The following is a 23,989-nucleotide window of genomic DNA, read 5'->3' as shown; positions in this document are numbered from 1 at the left end:
TACATATTAAAAAGAAAGATAACAAAACCTGGCAATGGGACTTTTTTTAGTCTATGGTTATACGGAAAATATTTAAACTACATGATTATGGTATATGATTTTGTTTCTGCACATGATTTAGAGTGTGTATATACAACATTGTCTACTCTTTGAAAGTGAGCGGATGAAAAAAAAAAGTCTGAATATACTGGTGACATAAGGGGTAACTATAGCAACAAAGCACGGATAACACAATCGCTTTGTTACCAGCTAGATCACTGTTAGTTTCTTTTCGTATTTTTGTTGCAATAGACCTCTCTAAATCAAGCAAGCCTCCCGGAACATTTATGAATGAACAAGTGAAACTGAAAAATGAACAAAACACTTACAAGCTCATGAACACATGCTTTCGATTAGGACAGAAGGGCAAGTAAAGGATTTTATTTTTAAACAACACATTATTTGGTATGCCGAACCGTCCAACCACAGCCACATTTACAGTAATTATGGAAAATGTGGCATGTGGGTTAAATTAGACTGTTGTTGTACATATGCTCAAATCTTTAACCATTGTTATTTATTGTCACATGTCTATCAAAAACATTTTCATTATGGAAACATTCCACAGGAAATCTACATCATTCATAATGTTATTTCTGATGCTTGCAAAAGCAGACATCACAGTTACTATTGCTGATACATGGGTTCTGAACTCTTATTTGGCAGCAGAAGAGACCGTTTAATTCCAAAGGACATTCTACTTACTGCGTATTGTCCAGTTTTCAGGTTAGTCATTCCCCAAAGGCTAAAGTCTGTGTATCTGGCATTGTTCCGATCTGTGCTAACAAGGCCAGTCACCCCTGTGAAACAAAACACAAACCCAGGGATCAAATAAACATTTCTATCTGAGTGTTGCTTTCAAAGGTATAAAGTAAAAAGGTCACGTATTGTTTCCTCTTTGTTAGCCAACAAAAAATTTTAAGACAGAGAAAAAAATTATTACTGAGAGGAAGCGCTGCCATAAGATATTTACTAGAGAGTTCATTGTGAAATCTCAGATGTTTGATTTTGTGGACACTGGAATCTCTCGTTTGAGTTTGAATTTGAGAAAGATTTTTCTCAAGAAATTCAGAAAATTTAATATCAGTTTACATTGTTCTCTAGGAGAAGCAACTGATATCAGTTATTATTATTTGTCTTTTCTATGTCATTCGCTCCTATTTTTTTTCCATATCTTTCCAGTAAAATATCTAAACAGCCTTAAAGCGAGCAAGTAAAAAAAAAAAAAAAAAAATTGAGATGCAAATAGTGTAAAACATTAAGACGTTAAATATTAAGAGAATCTATCTTGAAAATATCTTGAATCAAGTTTTTTCTTTGTAAACTGAAAAATATGGAGACCCATACATGACATGCCTTTAACTGAAAAATTAGTGTTTATTATTGTCATTTTGCATTATTCACACACTATTTTTCTAATTAATGCTGTACAGTTGCTTTGACACAATCTATATTGTTAAAAGTGCTATATAAATAAAGGTGAGTTGACTTGACTTGACATGAGTGAAAAAAACAACGTATTGTGGCTGTGAAGAGAAATATTTAAATGTACTGAATTCAAGATCAGTTTAGTCGAGAAGCAAAATCATGAAATAATAGAAAATATCTTGAATTGCTTGTTTTTCTACGGAGCCCCACACATGACATGCAGAAAAAAAATTGATATTGTGGCCAAGTTTTATTACGCTAATCTGTTCTCTTGTTTTGGTTGCATCATGTGCAGGGCTCTGTAGGAAAATATGTAATTCAAGATATATTCTGTTCTCTCTAAATGTATCTTGTTTTCAGCATGTTTAAATATTTTACTGAAAACCAGACTTTTTTAGTTTTTTGCATTCAGGATTCTGTCTGGTTGCTGTATGTGTTTGGCGCAGTGTGTGTAGTTTCCTCCAGGGAGAGGGTTTAGTAGATGGGTTGTGTATTAGAAACAGATTTTCCATCCACAAGCTAGTTGGGACATGCTTTAAATCAAGGACTCTGACCTCTACACTCCCTGCAAGAGAGGGTGCGAGTTTACAGACATCAACCTCAGAAGAGCTCTTACAAGTCCTCTGCTCACTTTAAAAAGAATCTGAGCAGAGTTGCCAAACCACTTCAGCTTGACACTGCTGTTAAAATCTGAGATACTTGTCATCACGTCCTCAAACTGTGAAGGGCTTAAATGTTGTAATCTGTGATCATCCTATTGATATGAACATCAAAGCATCATAGGGTCATATTCTGAATGCTTTTATCAATCATATATCTTTGCATTTGTAAACTGGGAGCACTCAACACACCCCAGATCCTGCGGTTTTGCATTCTCCTAGTTATGTTGATTCCATCATTCTGAGACACGTCGTCTGCTAACGCTTCACTGAGGGCTTTTGCATATAGCACAAAACCATCATGGAAACAGCCGGCAATAAAATCCATCTGAGGAAAGGCAACACAGAGATTTATTACAGGGAAACATCAGAAAATCTAAAACTACATGTCATCCTGTACAGAAATGGGGAGCGCAGAGAAAGATATGCCAGTTGTTCTCTAGTGAACATGAAATGAGTTGAGGTAAAACTAATTGATGTCCATTGATGACAAATGTAATTGAATAAATTATTAATTTGGCAGACCTAATTTATCAAATGGTATTATAAGAAAGCATCTAAACCATAGAAACATGACTTCTTCAAAGCATGTTGTCCAGTGACACAACTTCCCTTTAGGGGCTTTAGGGGTAAATTGAGACATTCACGGTAAGCTGAATAACTCTCCAAGTAAAAACATAACCATAATTCCAAATAAACACTAAATATATATATATATATATATATATATATATATTCATTCAGCGTTGTTTATGCTTAGGGGAAAGCGTGCGTATGCGTTGTGATACTCTCCAAAATGGCGGAAGACAGTAACTCGGGGCAGAAGAATTGTTGAATAAAGTCGTCATTTTTGTTTTCTTTGCAGTCAAAAAGTATTCTCGTAGCTTTGCAAAACTGAAGTTGAGCCACTGATGTCACATGGATAGTTTTACCGATGTCCTAGCTACGTTTCTGGACCTGGGAACATTACAGTTGAGTTGCTGTCTATGCAGGGTCTGAGAGCTCTCACATTTCATCAAAAATATCTTAATTTGTGTTCCGAAGATGAACGAAGGTCTTACGGGTTTGGAACGACATGAGGGTGAGTAATTAATGACAGAATTTTCATTTTGGGGTGAACTAACCCTTTAAGTTAATGAAGTTCCAAGTTATAAAACAACAAATTCAAAATTGAGATGGTCAAAATAGGTAATGTGATGAGCTACACCTGTGGTTACTCTGTAAAGACACTTCTGTGTGACCTAGAGGAGAACTAACTTCATACATTTACTCAAAATCACCTTGGGAGAGGTTGGTTAAAAGTCATTGTAAAAATAGCTCAGTAAAATGAAGTTAGTTAGCTCTAGCATTTGTTTGCAGATGCCACTTGCATTCATATTTTGTTTCTAATGCAATGACATTCAGATATTTGTTTAAGAGCTTATGTGTCCAAATATATTTTGGAGAAACTGTAGACATCGAAACAATGGATGATAGACTGGATAGGTATTATATAATTGGTATAATTATTGTAAGCAGAAATTTGATTTCTAACTTTCTCATAATTGCCATGCATTTTAGTATGTACTCAAAGGCTTTAAGGATTCATTTCCTGAATGTTTTCATTTGGCAGCTACGTGTGGATCTAGGGTTTTGGGGAGTCGTTTCCGACTTTCGTCAAAGGGTATAGCTGATTCAGGAAAATGGGACTGACATGAGGAAGCCAAACTTATGATTCAAGTGCTTTTAAGTGTCATATCTGATCTCGTGGTAAAAGGAAACACAGTTTAGCTCCTGAAAGCCTATAGAGCTAAACAGAACGTTCAATATTTTCAAGACAGTGATAGAAGGCCAAAAAAGAACTACGCTAGTCTGTACAAATGTTCTGATTAAATCTGATGTGACAGATGGCTGTGCATATTTGCCAAAACCTGATCTTATTTATGAGCAACTCACCATTGAGGGTTCCAATTTTACATTAAAATCCTGCATTGCTCTCTTGTGGAGTTCTTTGCGAAAAGCGGTATACTCAGGGCTGTCTGGCTCTCGGTATGTTACAATGAACACAGACTAGAGAGATGGAGAAAAAAAAACAGTCAGATAGCTAAGAGTTATAAAAGAACACAACATGATTACCCATAGGCAAATATTAATATCTTGACATAAGAAGTCGCTGAGTACGTTTTAAAATAAAAACGTAGCCATACAATTTACAAAAACTTCTCCCAAAAATGTAAATTCTGACATAATTTACTCACTTTCATGTTGACTTTCTTTTCTTGACTTGTGTATTATTATTTACTTGTGCATTATTTAAGTCATTCAATGGTTTAGTGTGAAGAACAGACTAAAATTTAAGTCATAATTCACTGATAATATTCACTTCCAGAAAGTGGTTAAACTGGATCACTGAGTCAGTGAACGAATCATTCAGACTGGTTTTGTGAATCTAATCAACTGATAAAAAAAAAAAAAAAGAATTTAACACATTTTACATAAAACACATTTAACAACTTCAAATTCAGTCTGCTTTTCTCACTAAGCTATTGTATGTCTTCAGAGCACTCACATATATCACACACAGGAATTATCATAATAATCTTAACTTTTGGTTTGTGTGCATTCAGTTTATAAACAAACAAACAAATGTAGTTAGATGTGAGATATAAAATTACTCATGCTGTGAAAGATTTTGGGGTAACACTTTAGTACAGGGACCAATTCTCACTATTAACTAGTTGCTTATTATCATGCCTATTATTAATATATTGGCTGTTTATTAGCACTTATAAAGCACATATTCTACATGACCATATTCTACATCCCTAATCCTACCCAATACCTAAACTTAACAACTATACTCTAACTGTAGTTCATGAAGTATTAAAAGGACATTTTAAATGTATTTTAAGAAATACACTTAAATTGCACTAAATATACTTAAAGTGGTTCCAATTTAACACAATTTCAATATATTAAATATATTACAAATAGATTAAAATCCAACTTAAACATATCTTGAAATACACTTAATATACTTAAAGTTGTTTCAAAATAATACATTTAATATGCACTTAGTATAGTATAATTTAAATATAGTAAGTATGTCTGAAAAAGCACAATTTAAATATATTTCTTTTTCACCTGGGTTATGTATCTTTGTAAGTCATTGTAAGCCCTCTTTTGAGGCACGCGCAAGCGCACGAACACCAAGAAACAAGAAAGGCTACATTTAATGGCACAAAATTATTTTGATGGCAACTCTGAAGATGGTTTAAGAAAAAATGGCAAAAAAGCCTTTTAACAATAAAAAAAAAACAATCAATAAATGTGGTGCTCATGTTTACATTTACACCCAAAAACACATACAGATATGCATTCTCTGCTGTCTATGATACTTAAGTGCAAGTATAAAAGAAAATATAATGTTACGTCTTTCATTGTCAATAAAGTGAGATAAGGTAGGGCGATGAGGCTTGGGTGGCCCCAAAGACATCTATCTAGGGCCCTCACTGGACCACCCAAGCCTTCTGCCCTTAATTGTTTGAAAAAGTAACTTGGTTTTATTGTGTACATTCAATATTATTTTTTAACTGTTAATTTGTTAACTGTTATTTTTATATATCACACATTTCTTTTTTCTTCAGTCTAGCTGCATTAATCAACCTTAAGCGAAATTACTGCAAAAACACTAATTTAAGTAAATGGAAGCCTAATGGACTATTCACAATCAGCACAACCAGGAAGGCTTTTCAGCTAAGTGAGTATTAGTCAAATTAATAAAACCTGTCAAAATAACTTTACAAAATCCTTCAAATTTAATTCTGCGTTAAAGAAGTACATTATCATGAAAAAACCCTCACTAACTCACTCACCTTGAATCATAATGTAAGGTAAACAATTCAAAGTGTTAAGCAACTACACTACGACACTACAGTCGATATCAAACGCAAAAGCAGACAAATGCCACTGGCGCTGTTATGCTAAAGCTCAGTAGTTATTATGGGAATTATTAATTATACCTGAAATAGCTTGATGGGGTCATTCCACTGTATCGCTGAACCCTTCCAGGGCATTGGAACTTCACCACTTAAACTCTCTGCAAACACGTCAATGTAGAAGATGGCGTAGTCCTCCGGGTTCTTTACCTCATCTTCAAAGAGCTTCATTATTTGGAAAAATGTCTGTAGAGGCCCACAGATATACACAACTGTGGTGGGGAAAAAAGAAGATTAAAAAAAAACACTTTACTTTAGATAGAAACAAAAAATTTACATTTCCAGCATAAATATATCTGGTGCTCTAATGATATTTGATTCCTTCACACAAAAAAAAAGGAGTTTGCCAGAATAATTGTCAAAATACAGTGAAAATGTAAACATATTTACAGAACAATTTGTAAATTGGTCATTTACAAAAAATTTTAATAAAAATAATAAAAATCACTGCCATACTGCTGTTTTGTTCCTTTAACATATACTGACAACCACTGAATTAACACAGGTGGTAAAGAGAAAACCACATGATGAATCAAAGTTTATCACAAGTAACTTTTTAAATACTAAGATACAGAAGGTGCAATGTGTCATATTCACACAAAAACAAAACACCATCATGGTAACACACATTAACATAATGCAATAAACATTAATTAAACAACATAAGCTGTAACATGAAGTTATATATATATATATATATATATATATACACACTATTAATAAAAAATATATTCAGAAACACAATTATTTAAGCAAAATACCATCAAATGTGAAGTGTCGTGTTTTTTTTAAATAGTACATTTATTACTAATAGTACATTTAACAGTATTTTACTATAAAAGTACATGAATTGTTACTAAATAAAAGGTTAGCTCTATCATAGTTTTTTCCTCTATATGGTAAGGTAACTTACCAATTAACAGGTTTTTATTAAAGGATTTTTGCATTCTTTTTCAGTTAAAATTACAAATAATTCTTACATTGATGCTCGCCTTAGCAAATACCACTAAAAATTGCTGGATGCACAAATGAAAATGATTTGTGGGGTGCTCCTGGCTTTTAAGAGGATGGATCGAAGGGCAGAGGTGTACTCTTCCTCGCTGCATGGCACCATATTGATGCACACGTGCATATCATCTGCATATGTGTGTGTATGTTTTCCTTATCTGCATATGTGTGTGTATGTTATAAGCATTATTTTTTGTCTTTCAGTACTGCTTCTGCCAGCTCAGGGACCAGACTCCCAGTTAGCAGATATTTCCTTAAGTGTTAGACCAAAGCCGGCCCCAGTCTGCCTCTCAGCCCCCAAATCCTCAGCTCTTCCAGCGTAGCATAGACAAATGCATGCCAAGTAGTCCTGCTGTCTGCTGGATGTACTCCAAAACAAATGCACAAAAAGGCAAGGAAAATGTTCAGCGGTGTTATAGAATTTATAAGGATCTGCCTGAGTCTGGCTGATACAAAGCCCATGAAAACTGGTTGAGAACATTTTGTATCAAAAGTGTCTATGATGAGGTTCTGAAATGTGCTTGCGTTTTTTTTTTAGATTTGTTGGTGTTTGCACTTGGACGTTTTGTTAGTCACGCCAAAATCATTTGTTTTGTGCACTGCACAAAAGATGCTCAGTGGTGCTTTCTTTATTCGAGATTGTCACAACTGGTGGCAAATATACTTTGAAAATATGCTGATATCAAATGACATTGATTCACTCTATCATCTCAGACCTGTCTGAATTTGATATGCCGTGAGTTGGATTTTTAAAAAGGACTGTATAATTCCTTTAATTGCAGTCTTTTTAACAGTGAAACATGCACACTCTGGTCTATTGTTTGTGCTTTAGGTGTGCGTTTGGAACTTGTGTAGTTGAAACATTTGAGTGAGCAAATGCCCACTCTTTCATACACAAACACAGCTTGGCACTGTCTCCTATTCAGCTATTTGACATTTGGTTTTAATCTGCTTTCATTCATTTGAGAGGTAAAGAATTAACCTTCTGCCATTATGAAAAAGAGCATTTATTTATGATTCAGAAACCAATTAATCAGGAAAGCATCATTATTATTATTGCTTATTCTAAGGGACAGGCATTTGAACAATTATACGACTGGACAGTTGGATTTGAGTTTGCCATGTACCTCCTACTTCATTTTTGCTGCAGACATACCTCAAATTTTGCAGCTTGATTTAGAATTCATCAGAATGAATGAATTAGATTTAATTAGAATTAATTAGAATGAGGGATTTTTCGACATGAGCCAGTAAATAAGTACCTAGCAACCACCCAAAACAACCTAGCAACAGCATAGTAACATGCTAAAAACCACTCAGAGCAACTTTCAGAATCCATATGATTGTGCTTGAGGAACAGATCCAAATTCAATTCTTTATTCACCTATCTTCATTTACAAACTCAGTAGCAACCACAACCACGAAATCTCGCACTTGTTAAAATTCAAAATTTGGTACTTTACAGGTTTTACATCGGCAATGTCAAATGCTCTACGGTTCTCATGCGCCTCATCACTGATTGTGGCATGTCATGTTTCAGGTGATGGGTGCTTTTGAAAGCCTTCATGATTTTTAGTGATTAGCAGCGAAAATAGATGCTGCTAGAGTGCACCCATATTGTATATTTCAGCATTTACCCAAGCATACAAAAAAAGTATGTTTTCGTTCCTGTAAGAGTTACATACAAATATGTACGTATAAAAAATGAGACCAAGCTGGACATAAGTACAATAGTCTCTGTCTGTTTCCCACATCTAAACCAAAAGAAAGGGAAAAGGTGCATGTGGACAAAATTAACTGTAGTGTTCATGTGGGCAATAAGAGTTTGAATGCTGCTTGCAAAATTTTCTGATCCCACTTCTTCATCACTTTCTGTCTCATTGCTGAGTGTCTAACCAATAAAGAAGCAAAAAGGCCACAAAAAAAGGAAGGAGAAAGGGTTTGTGATGACACTTCACAGCCTGGGGCGGGTCATTATCTCATCAATGTATGGAATGTGAGTTCACAAACTGGACAAGCTCAAACAACAACAACCAAAAGCATGAATTAATCTGACCTCAGGGTCATAGCAACTAAACTCATTGAGGAATAATGGGAGAGAGACGTTCTGATGTCTCTGGACGTAAACCACTGCTATTTTGAGATGTCTTTGTAATTCATTTCACAGGGCTTTTTTACGATACACTTTAAGACTGTCAGCACATCAAACAGGATTAGAATAAATAAATTATCATCCCCCTACTAACACTACTAAATGGTTTATGCATCTATATATATAAAGTCTATATAAGACCACTGTATAAAAACCAACCACTTGAGGCTGTTACAGTGATTTTACCTCAGGTTATTACACACAATGTGGTGTGCGTTAGTGATTTTACAGTGACCATTTATGAAACACTACAACAACAATATAAGACACTTTTCAATTATGTTCAATAAACAGGCAAATATATAAATAACAATTCATCATAATAAAATCATAATAAGATTTGGCCGATTAACATGAATGTGCAGGTGGGAAGGGTGCATTCGTTAGCATAACTACTCAATATCCAATTTTGTACATTTCTGCTGTGTTTATTGTTGGTTTGTGGGGGCTAATTAGTAATTAAATAGTTATGACAATGTAATTAATGCATGTTAATGCAATCCATTTTTATACTATATACATATATATATATATTATGTGCAGTTAACCTTTTATTTGTTCTCTAAAAAATATTGAGAGATGGGGTAGAGGGGGCAGAGTAGGATTACGATATAAGTCAGGTTTCAAACTGAATGGTCGCATTAACAGGTGTTTTATCTGTCACAGATACATCCACTACATTCCCTGCCACAGCTTGAATTATTATAACAATTTTTAAAAGCTTATTTCAGAAGGGATTCATTACCTTAGCATTACTGAAGTTAAATCCAGTTCAAAAGGTCGTACATGGCACCGTCTCTCTTTTTACTTGCAATATGTTAATAAATGCATCATACAAGTGAGTACAAGACATGGCTAATCAGGATCTGCGAGCAGTCAATCAAGCTAACAGTAAAACGGCAACTGCAAGCAATTAGCCATAAAAGTGTTCTAAATGTTCACACACACTATAACAGGGTAGTTAAATGTCAGAACAATCTAGGTATGTTGAACTGTTCCCAAAGGCTAAACGATAAGGTAAAAATTATCAGATAAAAGTCATGTGCTGATGGTATCGATTTTGGTGACGTACTTACTTTTGTAAACATAGGCTACAGCACTGATAAATCCAAACATGACACAGTGAGGTTATGATAAGTGCAGAAATCTGGAGGCAGTCTAGTAACAGAATAAAATTAAAGTGACTGTACATCACTGTGATACAACCTTCCTTCATATTTATCTATTGATGTTGAGGGAGCATATTCTTTATTGAACACTGTCGAAGACATGGCTGTAAATGACAATTAACATCTTTGTGAAAAGCTGTAAGCAGCATAGGGCTTTCCTTTGCCTTTTGCTTTGTATGTTCAAAGGAGACACTGGGAGAAGTGGATTTGTGTTGCCATGGCAGTGTGGATTCAGCAACTAAAGTCATTGATCTGACTTATTTAGACTAAGGGATGAATACTTACCCAAACTCACATAAATACTACACTTTTGATGAAGACATCACTTGGCATAACGTGTATCTGAAAGCATTCTTCTTATGGTTGGATTCGTAACATTATAATGACTAAAACTTAAGACAGCCATTTATGTTGTGCAAACCTAGTTCATAAGTTAGAAGGAATTCCAAATCATGAATCATTCAGACATTTTAAAACAACTAAGCTGCAAGTTCATGAGTAGTCTGAGGTTGTGTTTAGGTCAGTGCTGGTCAGGCTGCGTTCAGAACGCATTTGTTCATTTCCTACCTTTGATATTTCATGAAAAATTACTTAACTGTGGCAAATACAATGTAATCAGTCAATTATTTAAGGCACCAGAAATACTAAACGGGAATCAGTGAGAGCATAGTAAATGCGGTCTGACCGTACTGAATGGGCTGCATCTTGCCTGCCAGCTGCAGCTGTTTTCAGCCTCTAACCAGACAAAACTTCTATTGATTTTATGTGCCATTGAAATCAAAAGAGCTGCACTGCAGAGATAATAACGTTATCAGTATGAAATATGCTTTGTCAGTGTCTGGGTTGTATCCTAAATATGTCCTTAGTTCAACAAGTTTTATTTAACAAACATTAGTCATCACAGAAAGGAGGCACATGCAACACTGGTGCCCCCTAAAAAATGCAATGCATGATGCCCCATTCAGCTTATCAGGAATAATGGCCTAATTACTTTAAAGTGAAAAATATCTGAGCAACTTTCACCTGACAAAACATAATTATTTGGTACAGCGCTATGGTTAAAGAAACAAACATTGACCTGAGGCTGGGAACAAAAACTTTAATTACATCTGATAACCAGGAGGGGTGAGAATTAATTTTCCTTGCCGAGGCGGGGCATATAGGACCTACAATAATGTACAATATTTGAAAAATAATGTGTTTTTTTAACATTAAAGCATGTCAACATATTCTGTTACACCAAATACACAAAATAATGATCTTTAAAAAAGCATCATATGACCCCTTTAAATGAGTTTTAGAAGACCATCCAACTTTTTATGGGTGTATATATTTAACGAGAAAAGAGAAAACAATAGTAAAAAAGTGTGAGTCTAAATGTGAAAATCTGTTTATTTGTCGCAACACTCCTTTATTACAGAGCATTTCGTCCTCTGTCCAAGAGCACTCTAATCTAAAATGTTTGTTGTTTAAAAGAAAAAAAGGTGAAGAAAAAAACAAAACAATATTTACTTGAGTTATTCAACGGTGATGTCATTTTAGAGTAATAGCATTTGGTCTTTCTCAACATGTGGATATAAACATAATCTAAGAAATCTGGACTTAATGCATAATATCCTTCAGTATTGTTATACAATCAGAGTTGATGCATTACAACTCATTGACCAGCTGTGTGCTCTCTTATTTACTATCAAATATTTTTATAAATTAAATTGAAGTGCATTAATATATTGTGATGTTTAGTATATTGTGCTGTGTGAATCTTCAGGGAATTAAACAAAATATAAGGCACTAATATCCTGAGTGGAGACACAAAGGCATCCTCAGTGACATCAGTGATAATGTGTTCTCCTCATTCCATGCGTTATTGCAATCCTGCCACAATAATTGTGTTTGACAGCTCAAGGGGTTATTAGAATGTCAAGCACAGTAACAAAGCAAGGAATCAAGCCACACTCTTGAAAATAACGGATTTCAAGGGTTCTCTGCAGCCCCGGAAGTTCAACAAAGAACCCTCTTCTTATCAAGAATCATTTGTTTGAATTAAAGTAAAAGAACACTGGCGTATTGGTTTCTAGGGTCTTTGAAACAACAGTTCATTTGTGGTTTTGTAAGGAACTAAAAAAATAAAAAACATTCTTAAGTAATTCTATTGCCTATGGAATCTTTTTTTTTCTGCTTAACTGTATCTTTTGAATTCTGCCTACAAATTTTCAATGCGTTTCAGTTAAAGAAATTTTAAAGAACTGTAAAAGAGAAGTGTTTGGTGGGTAACTGTACACAAGGTGTCCATAGATGTTGACTACATTGCTTTATTAACTGTGAATAGGGTGCGTGCCCTCCTGTTTTGGTGGTGCTGTAAATAACTCGCACAGGGCACCACAGGGCCAAAAATACAGCCCGGGGGAACACAGGTGGTGTCAGTCCTAAACCAAAGCTATCAATGCCTCATTGTAGTCTTCAGATTTTAGATGTATTGGATCAAGAATATCAATGTGGTTGCCGTGGAGGGATGCTTTATGCAATAACACAAACACGCTTTATTGATTAAAGAAGGTAAACCCTGTGTGTGTGTGTGTGTGTGTGTGCGCACGCGCGCGGGAGGGGTAACAGTAACCGAACCAGATAGTAATACTGTGGTATTTTGATATATGGTATTTTCCAATATGGTAGTACTATTTCTTTTAAGTATGATGTGATGTACTAATGTACAATAGCATATGGTATGAATATGCAAATAAACTGAATCTAAACGTATATTTTTATCTTTATAACAGAAGGTTTAGAGACAATTTCTATATGAACAACGCCTTATTGTAGAATTCAGAATTTTACACTATAAAATATATTGTCATGTAACATAAAAAAAGGGTGTTTAATGTGGTAACTTCTAAATGAACCTTATGTGAAAGTTATTTCCTAACTGTCCACTTAGGTAGAAATTTTTGTGTTTTGTACATAAAACAAATCTTTGTGTATTGTGTTTATGAATTAACATTTCAGTGGGGTACCATGGGACAGTATACAGATGGAAATGTTCCCTGTATTCTTGTACCATGGTATTTCAAAGAACATCATCAATGATTTTTTTTTTTTTTTGACTTGGCCATTGTGTAATTTAAAATGCATTTGATTGGAGTGGAGTAAAAGAAAAAGAACCATTGTATGGCAGTGATTTGGATGTGTATTGTGTTAGTACCATGGTAATCTTTTAAGCAAATTGGAGTAAAATGTAAACACCCTGGTATATGAATTCAGTACCTTTACATCAAAGGACGATGGTCCTTTTTATTTTATTTTATTATTATTATTATTTGTGACCCTGGGCCACAATACCAGTCATAAGTAGAACAGGCATTTTTGAAGCAATAGCCAAAAATACATTGTATGTGTCAAAATTATCGATTTTTCTTTTATGCCAAAAATCATTAGGATATTAAGTAAAGATCATGTTCCATGAAGATATTTTGTAAATTTCCTACCTTAAATATATATAAAAAATGTATTATCATTAGTAATATGCATTGCTAAGGATTCATTTGGAAAACTTATAAATATTTAGATTTTTTTTTTTGCACCCTCAGATTCCAGATTTTCAAATAGTTGTATCAACCCTTATGACTGGTTTTGTGGTCCAGGAACACATTTATTTATTTCGTTTTAGTGGTTTAAAAATAGTAGCTAGAATCATCCAATCTTTTTTTGAACTGAATCTAAACTTACTTCTCCCGTTGTCCTTTATAAATGTGATGATGTCTTTATAATTGAAAGTCTGTGGATCTTCATAAGGGAAAGCCACCACGGTGATGTTTTCCTCTCGCAGAATCATGTAAATGCCCTCGGAGAGGAAATAATGAGGCCGGTCGTCTTGTTTGAGGTCGTGGAAGATCATCAGCGCGCGACTGCTCCAGTTGAAATGCGCGTGCAGATAACTGACAAAGTCTCCGAGTTTCGTGGTGGTCGGGCCCGTCCTGACAATAGTTTTAAACTCGTCCGACTTTTCAAAACCATACGCTGGTCCTCCCGCGGTTATCAGGGGAAGTTTCCAGTGGGACGCGAACCGTCCGACGGACGCGACCGAGTACGTGCAGCCGGGTCCGATGAACGCGTCTGGTTTGTTGTAAAGTTTTGTGTCCACGGCGATAATCTGTGCCTCGTTTTCCGAGCAAGAACCAGAGGAATCCTCTGTGCTGAAGTTAAGGAGGTTGATGGTGTGTCCCCTTAAAAGACCGCTCTTGTGAATTTTCTCTTGCGCCATACGGATCGCGGGGAGGACGCGCGGCGATGCCCACGAATACTTCAGATTGTCGGGCAGCATCACCGCTACGGTAATATTCCCCTTTTCTGTTCTGCATCCCGGTATGAGTACGTATATAAGCAGCACAATGAAAAAACGATATCCCATCCTAAATCCCGATCCCATCTTAAGTTGACAAACAAATCCTAGTGTGAGCGCGCAAGGTAAGATGATTTATTCTTCTCAGATCAAACTTAAATGAGTAAAATCCTCTTTTAAATAAATAGTACAATCCATTCGTGACGCCTTTCTTGCTGGTAGCCCAACTAAATTGCTTGACAGAGCCTCCTGGTGCTTAATTAGATGGACTTCTCGAGTGCGACTCCTCGGTGAGACTGTGTGGACATCCAGATGAGCGCAACTTCATCGCGCGCGGCCCTCGCACTGCCCCTACACGTCATGACTGCTACTAGCAGATATATACTCTAGTTAACGGCTCCCTCTGTCTGCAGGTCAAATAATCTCCTTCAGGTGCATTTCAGGGGTTTTATCACCGTAAGAAATTTCCCCCAAGCTATATAGCGCAGCCTATTACCAATTAAACAGACTGCAAAACTGTAACTGTATATCACTGTACAGAACGTTATCTAGCTAATGGTTATTTTGGGTTTTAATTGTATAACGCAAAACTAACGTTTTCAGAACATTCCTGGGATAAAGTGCTGTTTGATGGGTAGTGGTTGTACATTATATAATAAAATTATATGAAAGTCTGAGACACAAAATGTGCTACGGTACAACACTACCTGCATTCGCTATTATATTGTATTTAATTGGCGCTCAGATTTATACTCTGCATTTTGTACAGTACGGGTATTGTGTATATGGCACATGCTGTTACTTAGCCTATACAGTGCAGTTGTTGGGAGCACATTGGGACCATTACATTTGTGCATATGGTAATGTGACAATACATATTATAGTCTGATTTACATTTTAATTTCAAGTAATTTTTTTATCAAACGGTGTGGGTAAGTAACAATTTGCAACAAATAAAAATCAATAAAATCCCTGTCGAACAGTGAACAGTGCAATTGCAGTATTTTAAGCTGCCAATAGAGGTCAGACAAGTTAATTTGTAACTAGGGAGATCCACTACCACTACACACACACACACACACACAATCCAAAATCTCAGAAATAATAAACTACACTTACAAAAACAAACAAAACAAACAAAAAAAGATCACTAGTCCGAAGTCAACGTTCATGGAGGGATTAGACACTTCACAACTTTCATGTGTTTTAAAGCATTAAAACAGAACCTCTGTGATCCAGAATCAACAAAAACTCCACTGAGCTCCAAAGAGCTGGAAACTGCAGCATGTTTGCCATGAATCCACTTTCATCCAAGGCCAACCCAGATGCATAACCTAGTGTCAAGAGCTCTATCTTGGACACTAGGCAATGGAAAAAGCAGTGTGGTCTGATGAGTCAGCTCTCATCCTATTTCATACGTTGAGAAAGTCAGAAGAGAGCTTTGGTTCACATGCTGATCATCCACTATGCCTCCCCAAGAATCACCAGATTAAAATATTTGAAAGATTTATCTCCAGTTATTGGAAGCATTTGGTTGCAATTATTGCTGCTACAGGGGGCACAACCAAATTTTAACTTAAAGGGGGCAAATTTATTTTTTTGCTTCAATAAAAATAATTTTTATCTGTATGTGTTTGCTCAGATTGCCTTTATTTTCTTTTGCATTTTATTTGAAGATCTTAAACTATTTATTATGAAATATACACAAAAACAGAGGAAATCAGGATGTGGCAAAAACATTTTCACAGCACTGTATTTTACATAAAAAGACAGCAAGATGAGATTACAAACGTCATTGTTTTGTTATTTTGCACAATGAACAAACCAGAATAATTTGTGCCTTTGACACAAATTATGAGGAAAAAGTTCATGATTGTTTTTATGGTCTCCACTCAATCGTTTCTGACTATTGAGTGGTCTTGGGTAGTCTGTAGACACCAGTGGACACAATAAGCTGGTGGGCTCTGACTTTCTTCTGCAGGAAAGCCTGCAGCTCATTCACATCCATCTCAGTGACCCCAGACCCAGCGGCCACAAACATTCGCAGCATGGAGTGGATCCTCTCCAAAGTCATGCTCTCCAGGTTAGTCAGCATGGCCTGAATGTAGGCCCAGAACAGCTGAGAAATAAGGGAAAAGTGTTTAGCATTGTCTTAGCATTAAATGGCAAGTAAGGTCCTCAGCAGTGTTACATTACAGTGTTATGACAAGAGTTGTAAGTGTATAAATAACCTGTAATTTCTCTTCTCTCTGCTCAGACTGTGTTGCGGTGTTGGAGTCTCCCTCCTCATCACTGTCTATGAGCATGACACTTCTGTCAGATCTCTCTCTGCAAGAGCTTGTCTCCTGCACAGTATATCGACCTCCGGCTTCCTCACGCAGCACACCCTGCTGCTGCCACAGCGCCAACTTCCTGCGCACCATCTCTTGCGGCATGCCCATGACGCCACTTAGCTCTTCCAATGTCCATGTGCCTATAGAAGGAAAACAAATAGTAATGGAACTTCAGGCACACAAATAATCAAGACTGTGTCATTCATTGGCACACTAGGTAGTGTGCATGCTCATAATGATGAAGAGTGCTGCAGGTGTATTTTTCAAGGTCAAAACCTGGAAACCAGTACAGTGAAATAAGGTCTGTGGTTAACACAATATAAAGATATTTTCATGCCTTATTCTATAACATAAAATACACCAGTAATACCCCTTGTATTTTACTTGTTTAGCCTTTACTTGTCTTGAAAAAGGCAGTTACTAACCAGTGGCTAAATGGAACTACAAAGGTTGCCTTGTCTACCAAGTACTCCACTTTCACACCCTTTTTGTGTTTATAATCACTTGCAAACTATTTAACTCAGACTTTCAGGGCAAATGTTTTTAAAATAAAGCCAGAAAGCACTGTCTGAATCTTAGTGATGGTGACAATGAAGCCATACAACTGTGGTGTAGTTAGTTTATGGCCTACGTTTAGCTCTTTATTTCTGCCAACTACAATCCAACAACAATGGAATGGAAAACAACCCAATGGAAAAATCCTATAGAGGGAACCAGCGTGTTGCTAACTTCTGGATTTGTGTCCGGTCTGCGTCCAATCCCATTCTCATTGATTCCTCCCAAAATATTCCATGTTGCATAAAGTATTAAAGGGTTAGTTCACCCAAAAATGAAAATTCTGTCATTAATTTCATCAAAAATATCTTAATTTGTGTTCCGAAGATGAACGAAGGTCTTAAGGGTTTGGAACAACATGAGGGTGAGTAATTAATGACAGAATTTTCATTTTGGGGTGAGCTAACCCTTTAAAAGCTTAGCAAAGTCTCATAAAGGCATAAAAAGTAAAAAAAAAATTATAAAAATGCATTGTTGTTCACCCAAAAATATATATATTTTTTTAAAGATTTCAGTGAATTATGACTTTCAGTCTGTTCCTCATACAAAACTACTGTATGATTTTATAAAGCTTAAAACATTTCGGTTATGGCATACTACCTTTATAGTATTTTTTTGTAATTTTTGAAATTTGACAGCCAGAGCTGGTTTTCAATTTTATGTGGAAAAACTACAGGCATTTAGCTAAGTAAAGTTACCGTTGTGTTCCATGTAAAAAAAGTAATACAGATTTGGAACAACATAAGGATGAAAAAATGATTTTGGTGAACTAATTCTCCAGACCTTTGTCCTGGAAGTGTAAAATGATGGCAGCATGGATGGGAGTCACTGTGAGGTTTGCGATGGTTCTGTCCTCCAGCTCCACATCCAGTGTAACAGAACCCAGGTGAGGCTTCCACCTCAAAGTCCTCATGGCCTACAACGTTTTTTAAAAAAACAAAGAAAAATATGGCTTTATGCATTTTCAACAGAACACTGGAATAAAGAAAAAACAGGTGCGTATCATCACTGGCATGATTCAGAAATCTGTGTTGGGTCAGCACTTGATGTTCAACATAATATCTGGGTCATAAAACAAAACCAGTTTAGAACCACTGGACTTGGAGTACCTTGAGTTTTTCAAAGCGGTGTGTGTAGTCCTCCATGTCTTTAGAGATGACTGAAGGCAGCTCCATCTTCTCTTCCTTCAGCTGGGGCCAGAACTCAGATGAGATGATCATGGCAGACAGCGGTAATGTAGACTGCTCCTCTACAGGAAGACGACTCTCTTCCTCACGGATATTAGTGTTGATCCGCCGAGAGTCTGCTACATCCTTCAGAGAAAGACAGACACGTTCAATATAAATAGCACACATAATGGAAGTAAATCCATTCAAAGTCACATATTATGATAACAGGATGACTGATAACCAAGAGAAGTGAATTTGTGGACCGGAGCTGCAAAGAGCGCGAAGCATACCTTTAGCATCACTTCACAGTAATGCATGTGGGACTCGCCAAACCTCAGTTTCAGCAGCTCTACGTTGCGAATCTCTCTATAAACACAAACACAGAGGTACTGTATATATTAGTAACATGGTAAACAAACAGCACTTCCTTTTCTCATTTGCTTTAAAGTGCCATGCCATGATTTTAATTTGGTCTTTTTAATTTGATGATTTTAACTTTATTTTAAGGTCCAATTCCCACTATTAACTAACTATTAACTACGACTTTTGCCTAATTACTGCTTATTAATAGTTAGTAAGGAAGTTGTTACGTTTAGGTATTAGGTAGGATTATGGAATATGGTCATGCAGAATATGTGCTTTACAAGTACTAATAAACAGCCAATATGCTAGTAATATGCATGCTAATAAGAAATTAGTTAACAATGACAATTATTCCCTAAACTGAAGCGTTACCTTTAATTTTCCTTGATCTTTTGTAATAGATCATTATACTATGAAAACTATTAGAACTGAAAACTTCTTCCCCAGTATTCTTGCTAGGCTGAAACCAGATTGTAAAAATGAATCTGCAATTTTCTCACAGATGAATGCATTTACATTTATGCATTTGCGAAATTTTTATCTAATGTGACTTGCAGTGCATTTAAGGTATACATTTGTACATTCATACATTACATTCCTTGGGAATTTGAACACCCACATTTAAATATCAACAACAACTACTTTTATTTCTCATTTAAAGTAAATCTAATTTCCACACATTTCTTAATATTTGAAAAAAGCAGTCTATAAAAAGAGAGCTTATCAATAGTCAATTAAACTTTCATAAAAAAATGTCTTGACATAAACTTAAAGAAGTAGCTCCGGTTGGAATGTTCTTCCGCGGGATGTGTGCAGTTCTGTTTATTAACCGCTAGAGCGCCAAAAGTTACATAGTGCTGCTTTAAAAGATTTCAAAATAATATTTTAAATATATTTAATAATATTTGAAAAATTCAATTTATTTATTCATTTTAATTGTATTTGTATTTAGCATTTATGTATTGTATTTTTATGTATTTGTATTTTTGTTTCTTTGTAAAGAGGCTGTTATTGAAGCTAACTATTTTGGACTAAGTTTGTGTGTGTAAGGTGGGTTACCTGGCTGTGTTGTAGTTGAGCTGATGCAGAAGGCGGTCAGCCAGTACAGTCTTGTACTCATTAATGAAGATCTCTTTACTTCCGTAAATGCTGACCAGCAGACTGATGATGTCAGAAGAGCGCCGTTTAGAGCCGGTTTTATCTACAGAGACAATGAGAGAGAGCTGAAATGTGGATTACCTATTAGGACCCAAATTTCTGTTACTGCAGACTGCATTGACTGTATTCTGCACACATGCCAGTGGCTGGTACATTTGACAGAAATATTCCACCATAAATATCTTGAAATGAAACTGCATTTAGCATTACTTTAACATATTAATATTAACTATATTTTATAAATACTTTTATTTCTCAAAGAATCCTGAAAAAAAAATGTATCACAGTTTTCACAAAAACACTAACCTGTGAGAGCATCAGTGGGATCTGGGGTCCAGTCCTCTGGATCACTCCCCTCATCTTCACTATCATGTGTCTCCAAGGTAACAGGGTCAGCTCGAGAGAGCTCATTGGCTAAATCAGTACAACCCTCTGCGTCACCCGTCAGACTGCCCACTATCTGACGCACAGTGTCCTCACGCGTTCTGTAATTTCCAACATTACAACAAAGGATTAACTACTTCAGAAATTGAACTGGTTCACAAAAAAAGTCTTGAGACACGCATCCCCAGTGCAGTAGACAAACCTGAGATATTTGCGAATGGGTTGGCAGGCCACTTGCAAGATCACCATAGAGGGGTCGAGCTCTCTAAGAGCTTTAATGGCAGAGATGTAAACAGTGATAATGTCAGATGTGTGGACTCCTGAAGTGGGAAAAGAAACCATGATGAATGTCAAAACATTTTCACACATGAGTATTTAGCAACTGTGAAAATGGCCTGAATCACTGACCTGGATGCAGCAGTCGTGTTTCAAAGGCTGATTTGAGGGAAGCAAGAAGCTGTTGTCTCTGATTGGTCCGTTCCAGACAGAACTTCAGATCCTCAATGGCAGGAATAGACTCTGGAAAATCTGCAACAATTAAGCAGAATTTTTTTTTTTTATTTCCAATGAAACAACCAAGATGAGATTACAGGTAGTATGCTACATAAATGGAGTTCTCACCTCGTATGATGCTGAAAAGCTCCTCGATCCTCATGTTTACATAGATACGGCAGAAGAACTGGTGCATGTGACAGTGCCAGCGCTGGAGGAGAGCATTGGCTGGCTGACCCGTTGTGCCATCTGTGGGTGTGGCATCTTTGCCCACCTCTTCCACCTTACTAGCAAACACCCTGCTCAGCCATCCCAAAACCTGCCCCAGCCACTGGAAACGCAGAGCATCCATCAATGAGACTTAAAACTATTTCTTAATTAACACTACTTTAAACAGACACTTTAAGCTTGAATATTAAAATGTAAAAACAAAAACAAATCCACCATATTCTTGAAGCCAATAAGCTAAAAAGCTTGCTTATGTTCACAAATGAAAACCAATGACTAAGAACATTTAATCAATTTACGTTATGATTTTGGAAGCACTTTATTTTACAGTCCTGTTTTGCAGGCACATATTATGTACTTACAGTAGTTATTACAATAACTGGGTAATAACTATGTAATAGGCCTGACCCTAACCTTAAACCTTGCCTTAACTTAAACTAGTTACCTTATATTACTCAGTACTTTCTTGGTTAAGTACTGTAAGAACACTTTATATGTGCATAATTTAAAATGAAGTGCAACTATGATGCTTATGACTTACTGTTTCTTAACCAATTGACCATTTTGAATAGAACATTTCTCACTCATTTGTGGAGTGAAGAAATTAAATATCATTATCTTCTTAAATCTAGACAATCCCCACCCCATATTATTTACGGTGTCACTTAAATACTACTACTGCTAATACTTAGCGTTAGTACGGTAGTTGTGTTTTCTGACTTGTAAATTTGTTTTCGGATTTGTCGTTGTGTTTTCTGACTTGTTATTTTGTTTTCGAATTTGTCATTGTTTTCTGACTTGTTATAATGTTTTCTGAATTGTTGTTGTGCTTTCTGAATTGTTATTTTGTTTTTTAGACTTGCATTTGTGTTTGTAATTTGTTATTTTGTTTTCAGAATTGTGATTTGCTCTGCACTTCTCGGCCTCCGTACTTTAGGGATCTGCTGAACATTCCCAAATCCCCAATAAAAAATAAAAAATTGTAGTTTGTTTTTTACTCGTGCATAACTTTTCAAAAGATTAAAAAGTTTATGTAATAATATAATTTATCATTAAATTAACCTGCCACACATCAGAATTTGCACATGCTGAAGTCAAGATGGCCGAGGTTTTGTGTTGACAAATGAAGCTCATTCAAAATCTACATGGATCAAGTTATACATTTTGGACTATTAAAGGAATTTTTACAAACGTTTGAATCCTTGTGCATAATTCTAAGCATCAACATTCTAAGACATAATTTTTTCCCCAAGATCATATAAAATTAAATAATGTTTTCTGCTATGTAATAGGATGAAAGGTGTGTACATCATTGAAGTCTGTGAGAAAAGAGCTCTCGTATTCTCCCCTGCAGCGCTGCTCCATCCTCTGCTCTATCAGCTGGTGCAGGATGCTGGTCACAGCCTCCGAGCTCACACGTTCCAACAGCTGTAGTCTGGAGCTGAAATCACAAAAGACATTAATGAAGGCATTATATATCCTAACAATCTACCTCTCCAACAAAGTGAAGTGTATATCACACGATATGCACATTTTCTGTATGAGGCGAATAATGTAAAATGCAGTGAGCTCAACATCTCTTGACTCATTTGATCAGACTGTGATAACATGTCATAAGATTTTTACAAAAAAATAGAAAGAAAACTGGATTAAAAGTAGGTATGTACAATATGTATTGTTTATAATAACATTGCAATTGTTGTTTTAACAATGTGCAAGCTGACATTATTGCGTATATCACTCATTTTACAAAAGAAAAAAACACACACACACACACACCTTGAGAGCGCATTTTCTCTGCGTGCTTGTAACCTATTAGAATGCAGTTGGAATGCCCCCCAAATTAAAGATACTGCAAATTGTTTTTTGCTCTAATTCGGCAACAAAAATATATTCAAACAAAGCCACAACAGAACCGCTGCGCGTCTCCAAGTGACATACTTTTCGTAATTGAATTCAGCATTTTTGAGCAAATAAGGTGAGTCAAAGGTTCAATGATGAGCCATTCATAAAGATTCATTCCTGAGTAAATCAGTCATTTAAATTAATCAGTTGAAATCCCACAAAATATTGAAATATCATCTTTTTGTCAATATCACACACCCTTACGTAAAGGTTCAAAATCATCTGATTTAATTTCAGAACATTTTTATTTGGAGAGTGTTCCTCTTCAGAAAGAATCCAGATGGATATTCCATTTTAAAGGGGTCATATGATGCGATTTCAAGTTTTCCTTTCTCTTTGGAGTGTTACAAGCTATTCGTGAATAGATAAGATCCCTAAAGTTGCAAAGACTAAAGTCTCAAACCCAAAGAGATATTCTTTATAAAAGTTAAGACTGGTCCACGCCCTCCTAAAACGCCTCGTTTCATGTCTACGTCACGATTTGGGAAGATTTGCATAACAAATGTTCACGCAAAGAAAGAAGGCATAACTTTATTGTTGCTGCCACCGCCGCCATGTTGTGAAGACGCTGTGTGTTTCATGCGAAAGCGAAAATACTTTGTTTGGCCTTCCAAAAGAGGACACGACTAGAAAT

At 35.9% G+C, this 23,989-nt stretch overlaps 2 protein-coding genes across 2 annotated transcripts in view; both read right to left on the bottom strand.

The window, feature by feature from the left end:
- Positions 1 to 15,098, bottom strand: part of LOC107730344 (atrial natriuretic peptide receptor 2-like) — a 50,979-nt gene extending 35,881 nt beyond the window's left edge. The window contains exons 1-5 of the mRNA XM_016541157.1: positions 14,156 to 15,098; positions 6,128 to 6,315; positions 4,062 to 4,175; positions 2,319 to 2,454; positions 745 to 839 (exon numbers count right to left, since the gene is read on the bottom strand). Of these exons, the coding sequence (XP_016396643.1) occupies positions 745 to 839; positions 2,319 to 2,454; positions 4,062 to 4,175; positions 6,128 to 6,315; positions 14,156 to 14,855 (1,233 nt within the window). The 5' untranslated portion in view covers positions 14,856 to 15,098. The remainder of the gene's footprint in view (positions 1 to 744; positions 840 to 2,318; positions 2,455 to 4,061; positions 4,176 to 6,127; positions 6,316 to 14,155) is intronic.
- Positions 15,099 to 16,462: 1,364 nt separating this feature from the next.
- LOC107730340 (anaphase-promoting complex subunit 2-like) overlaps positions 16,463 to 23,989 on the bottom strand; it is a 13,783-nt gene continuing 6,256 nt past the window's right edge. Inside the window, exons 4-14 of the mRNA XM_016541152.1 lie at positions 22,759 to 22,891; positions 21,352 to 21,553; positions 21,139 to 21,258; positions 20,933 to 21,050; positions 20,653 to 20,831; positions 20,248 to 20,389; positions 19,116 to 19,191; positions 18,766 to 18,969; positions 18,440 to 18,572; positions 17,000 to 17,241; positions 16,463 to 16,887 (exon numbers count right to left, since the gene is read on the bottom strand). Coding sequence (XP_016396638.1) covers positions 16,675 to 16,887; positions 17,000 to 17,241; positions 18,440 to 18,572; positions 18,766 to 18,969; positions 19,116 to 19,191; positions 20,248 to 20,389; positions 20,653 to 20,831; positions 20,933 to 21,050; positions 21,139 to 21,258; positions 21,352 to 21,553; positions 22,759 to 22,891 — 1,762 coding nt within the window. The 3' untranslated portion in view covers positions 16,463 to 16,674. The remainder of the gene's footprint in view (positions 16,888 to 16,999; positions 17,242 to 18,439; positions 18,573 to 18,765; positions 18,970 to 19,115; positions 19,192 to 20,247; positions 20,390 to 20,652; positions 20,832 to 20,932; positions 21,051 to 21,138; positions 21,259 to 21,351; positions 21,554 to 22,758; positions 22,892 to 23,989) is intronic.

Source organism: Sinocyclocheilus rhinocerous, unplaced genomic scaffold, assembly GCF_001515625.1.
Source record: "Sinocyclocheilus rhinocerous isolate Xijiao unplaced genomic scaffold, SAMN03320098_v1.1 scaffold127, whole genome shotgun sequence".
NCBI classification, from domain to species: Eukaryota; Metazoa; Chordata; class Actinopteri; order Cypriniformes; family Cyprinidae; genus Sinocyclocheilus; species Sinocyclocheilus rhinocerous.
The sequence above is the reverse complement of the archived record's forward strand: the minus strand, read 5'-3'. Positions and strand labels throughout refer to the sequence as shown.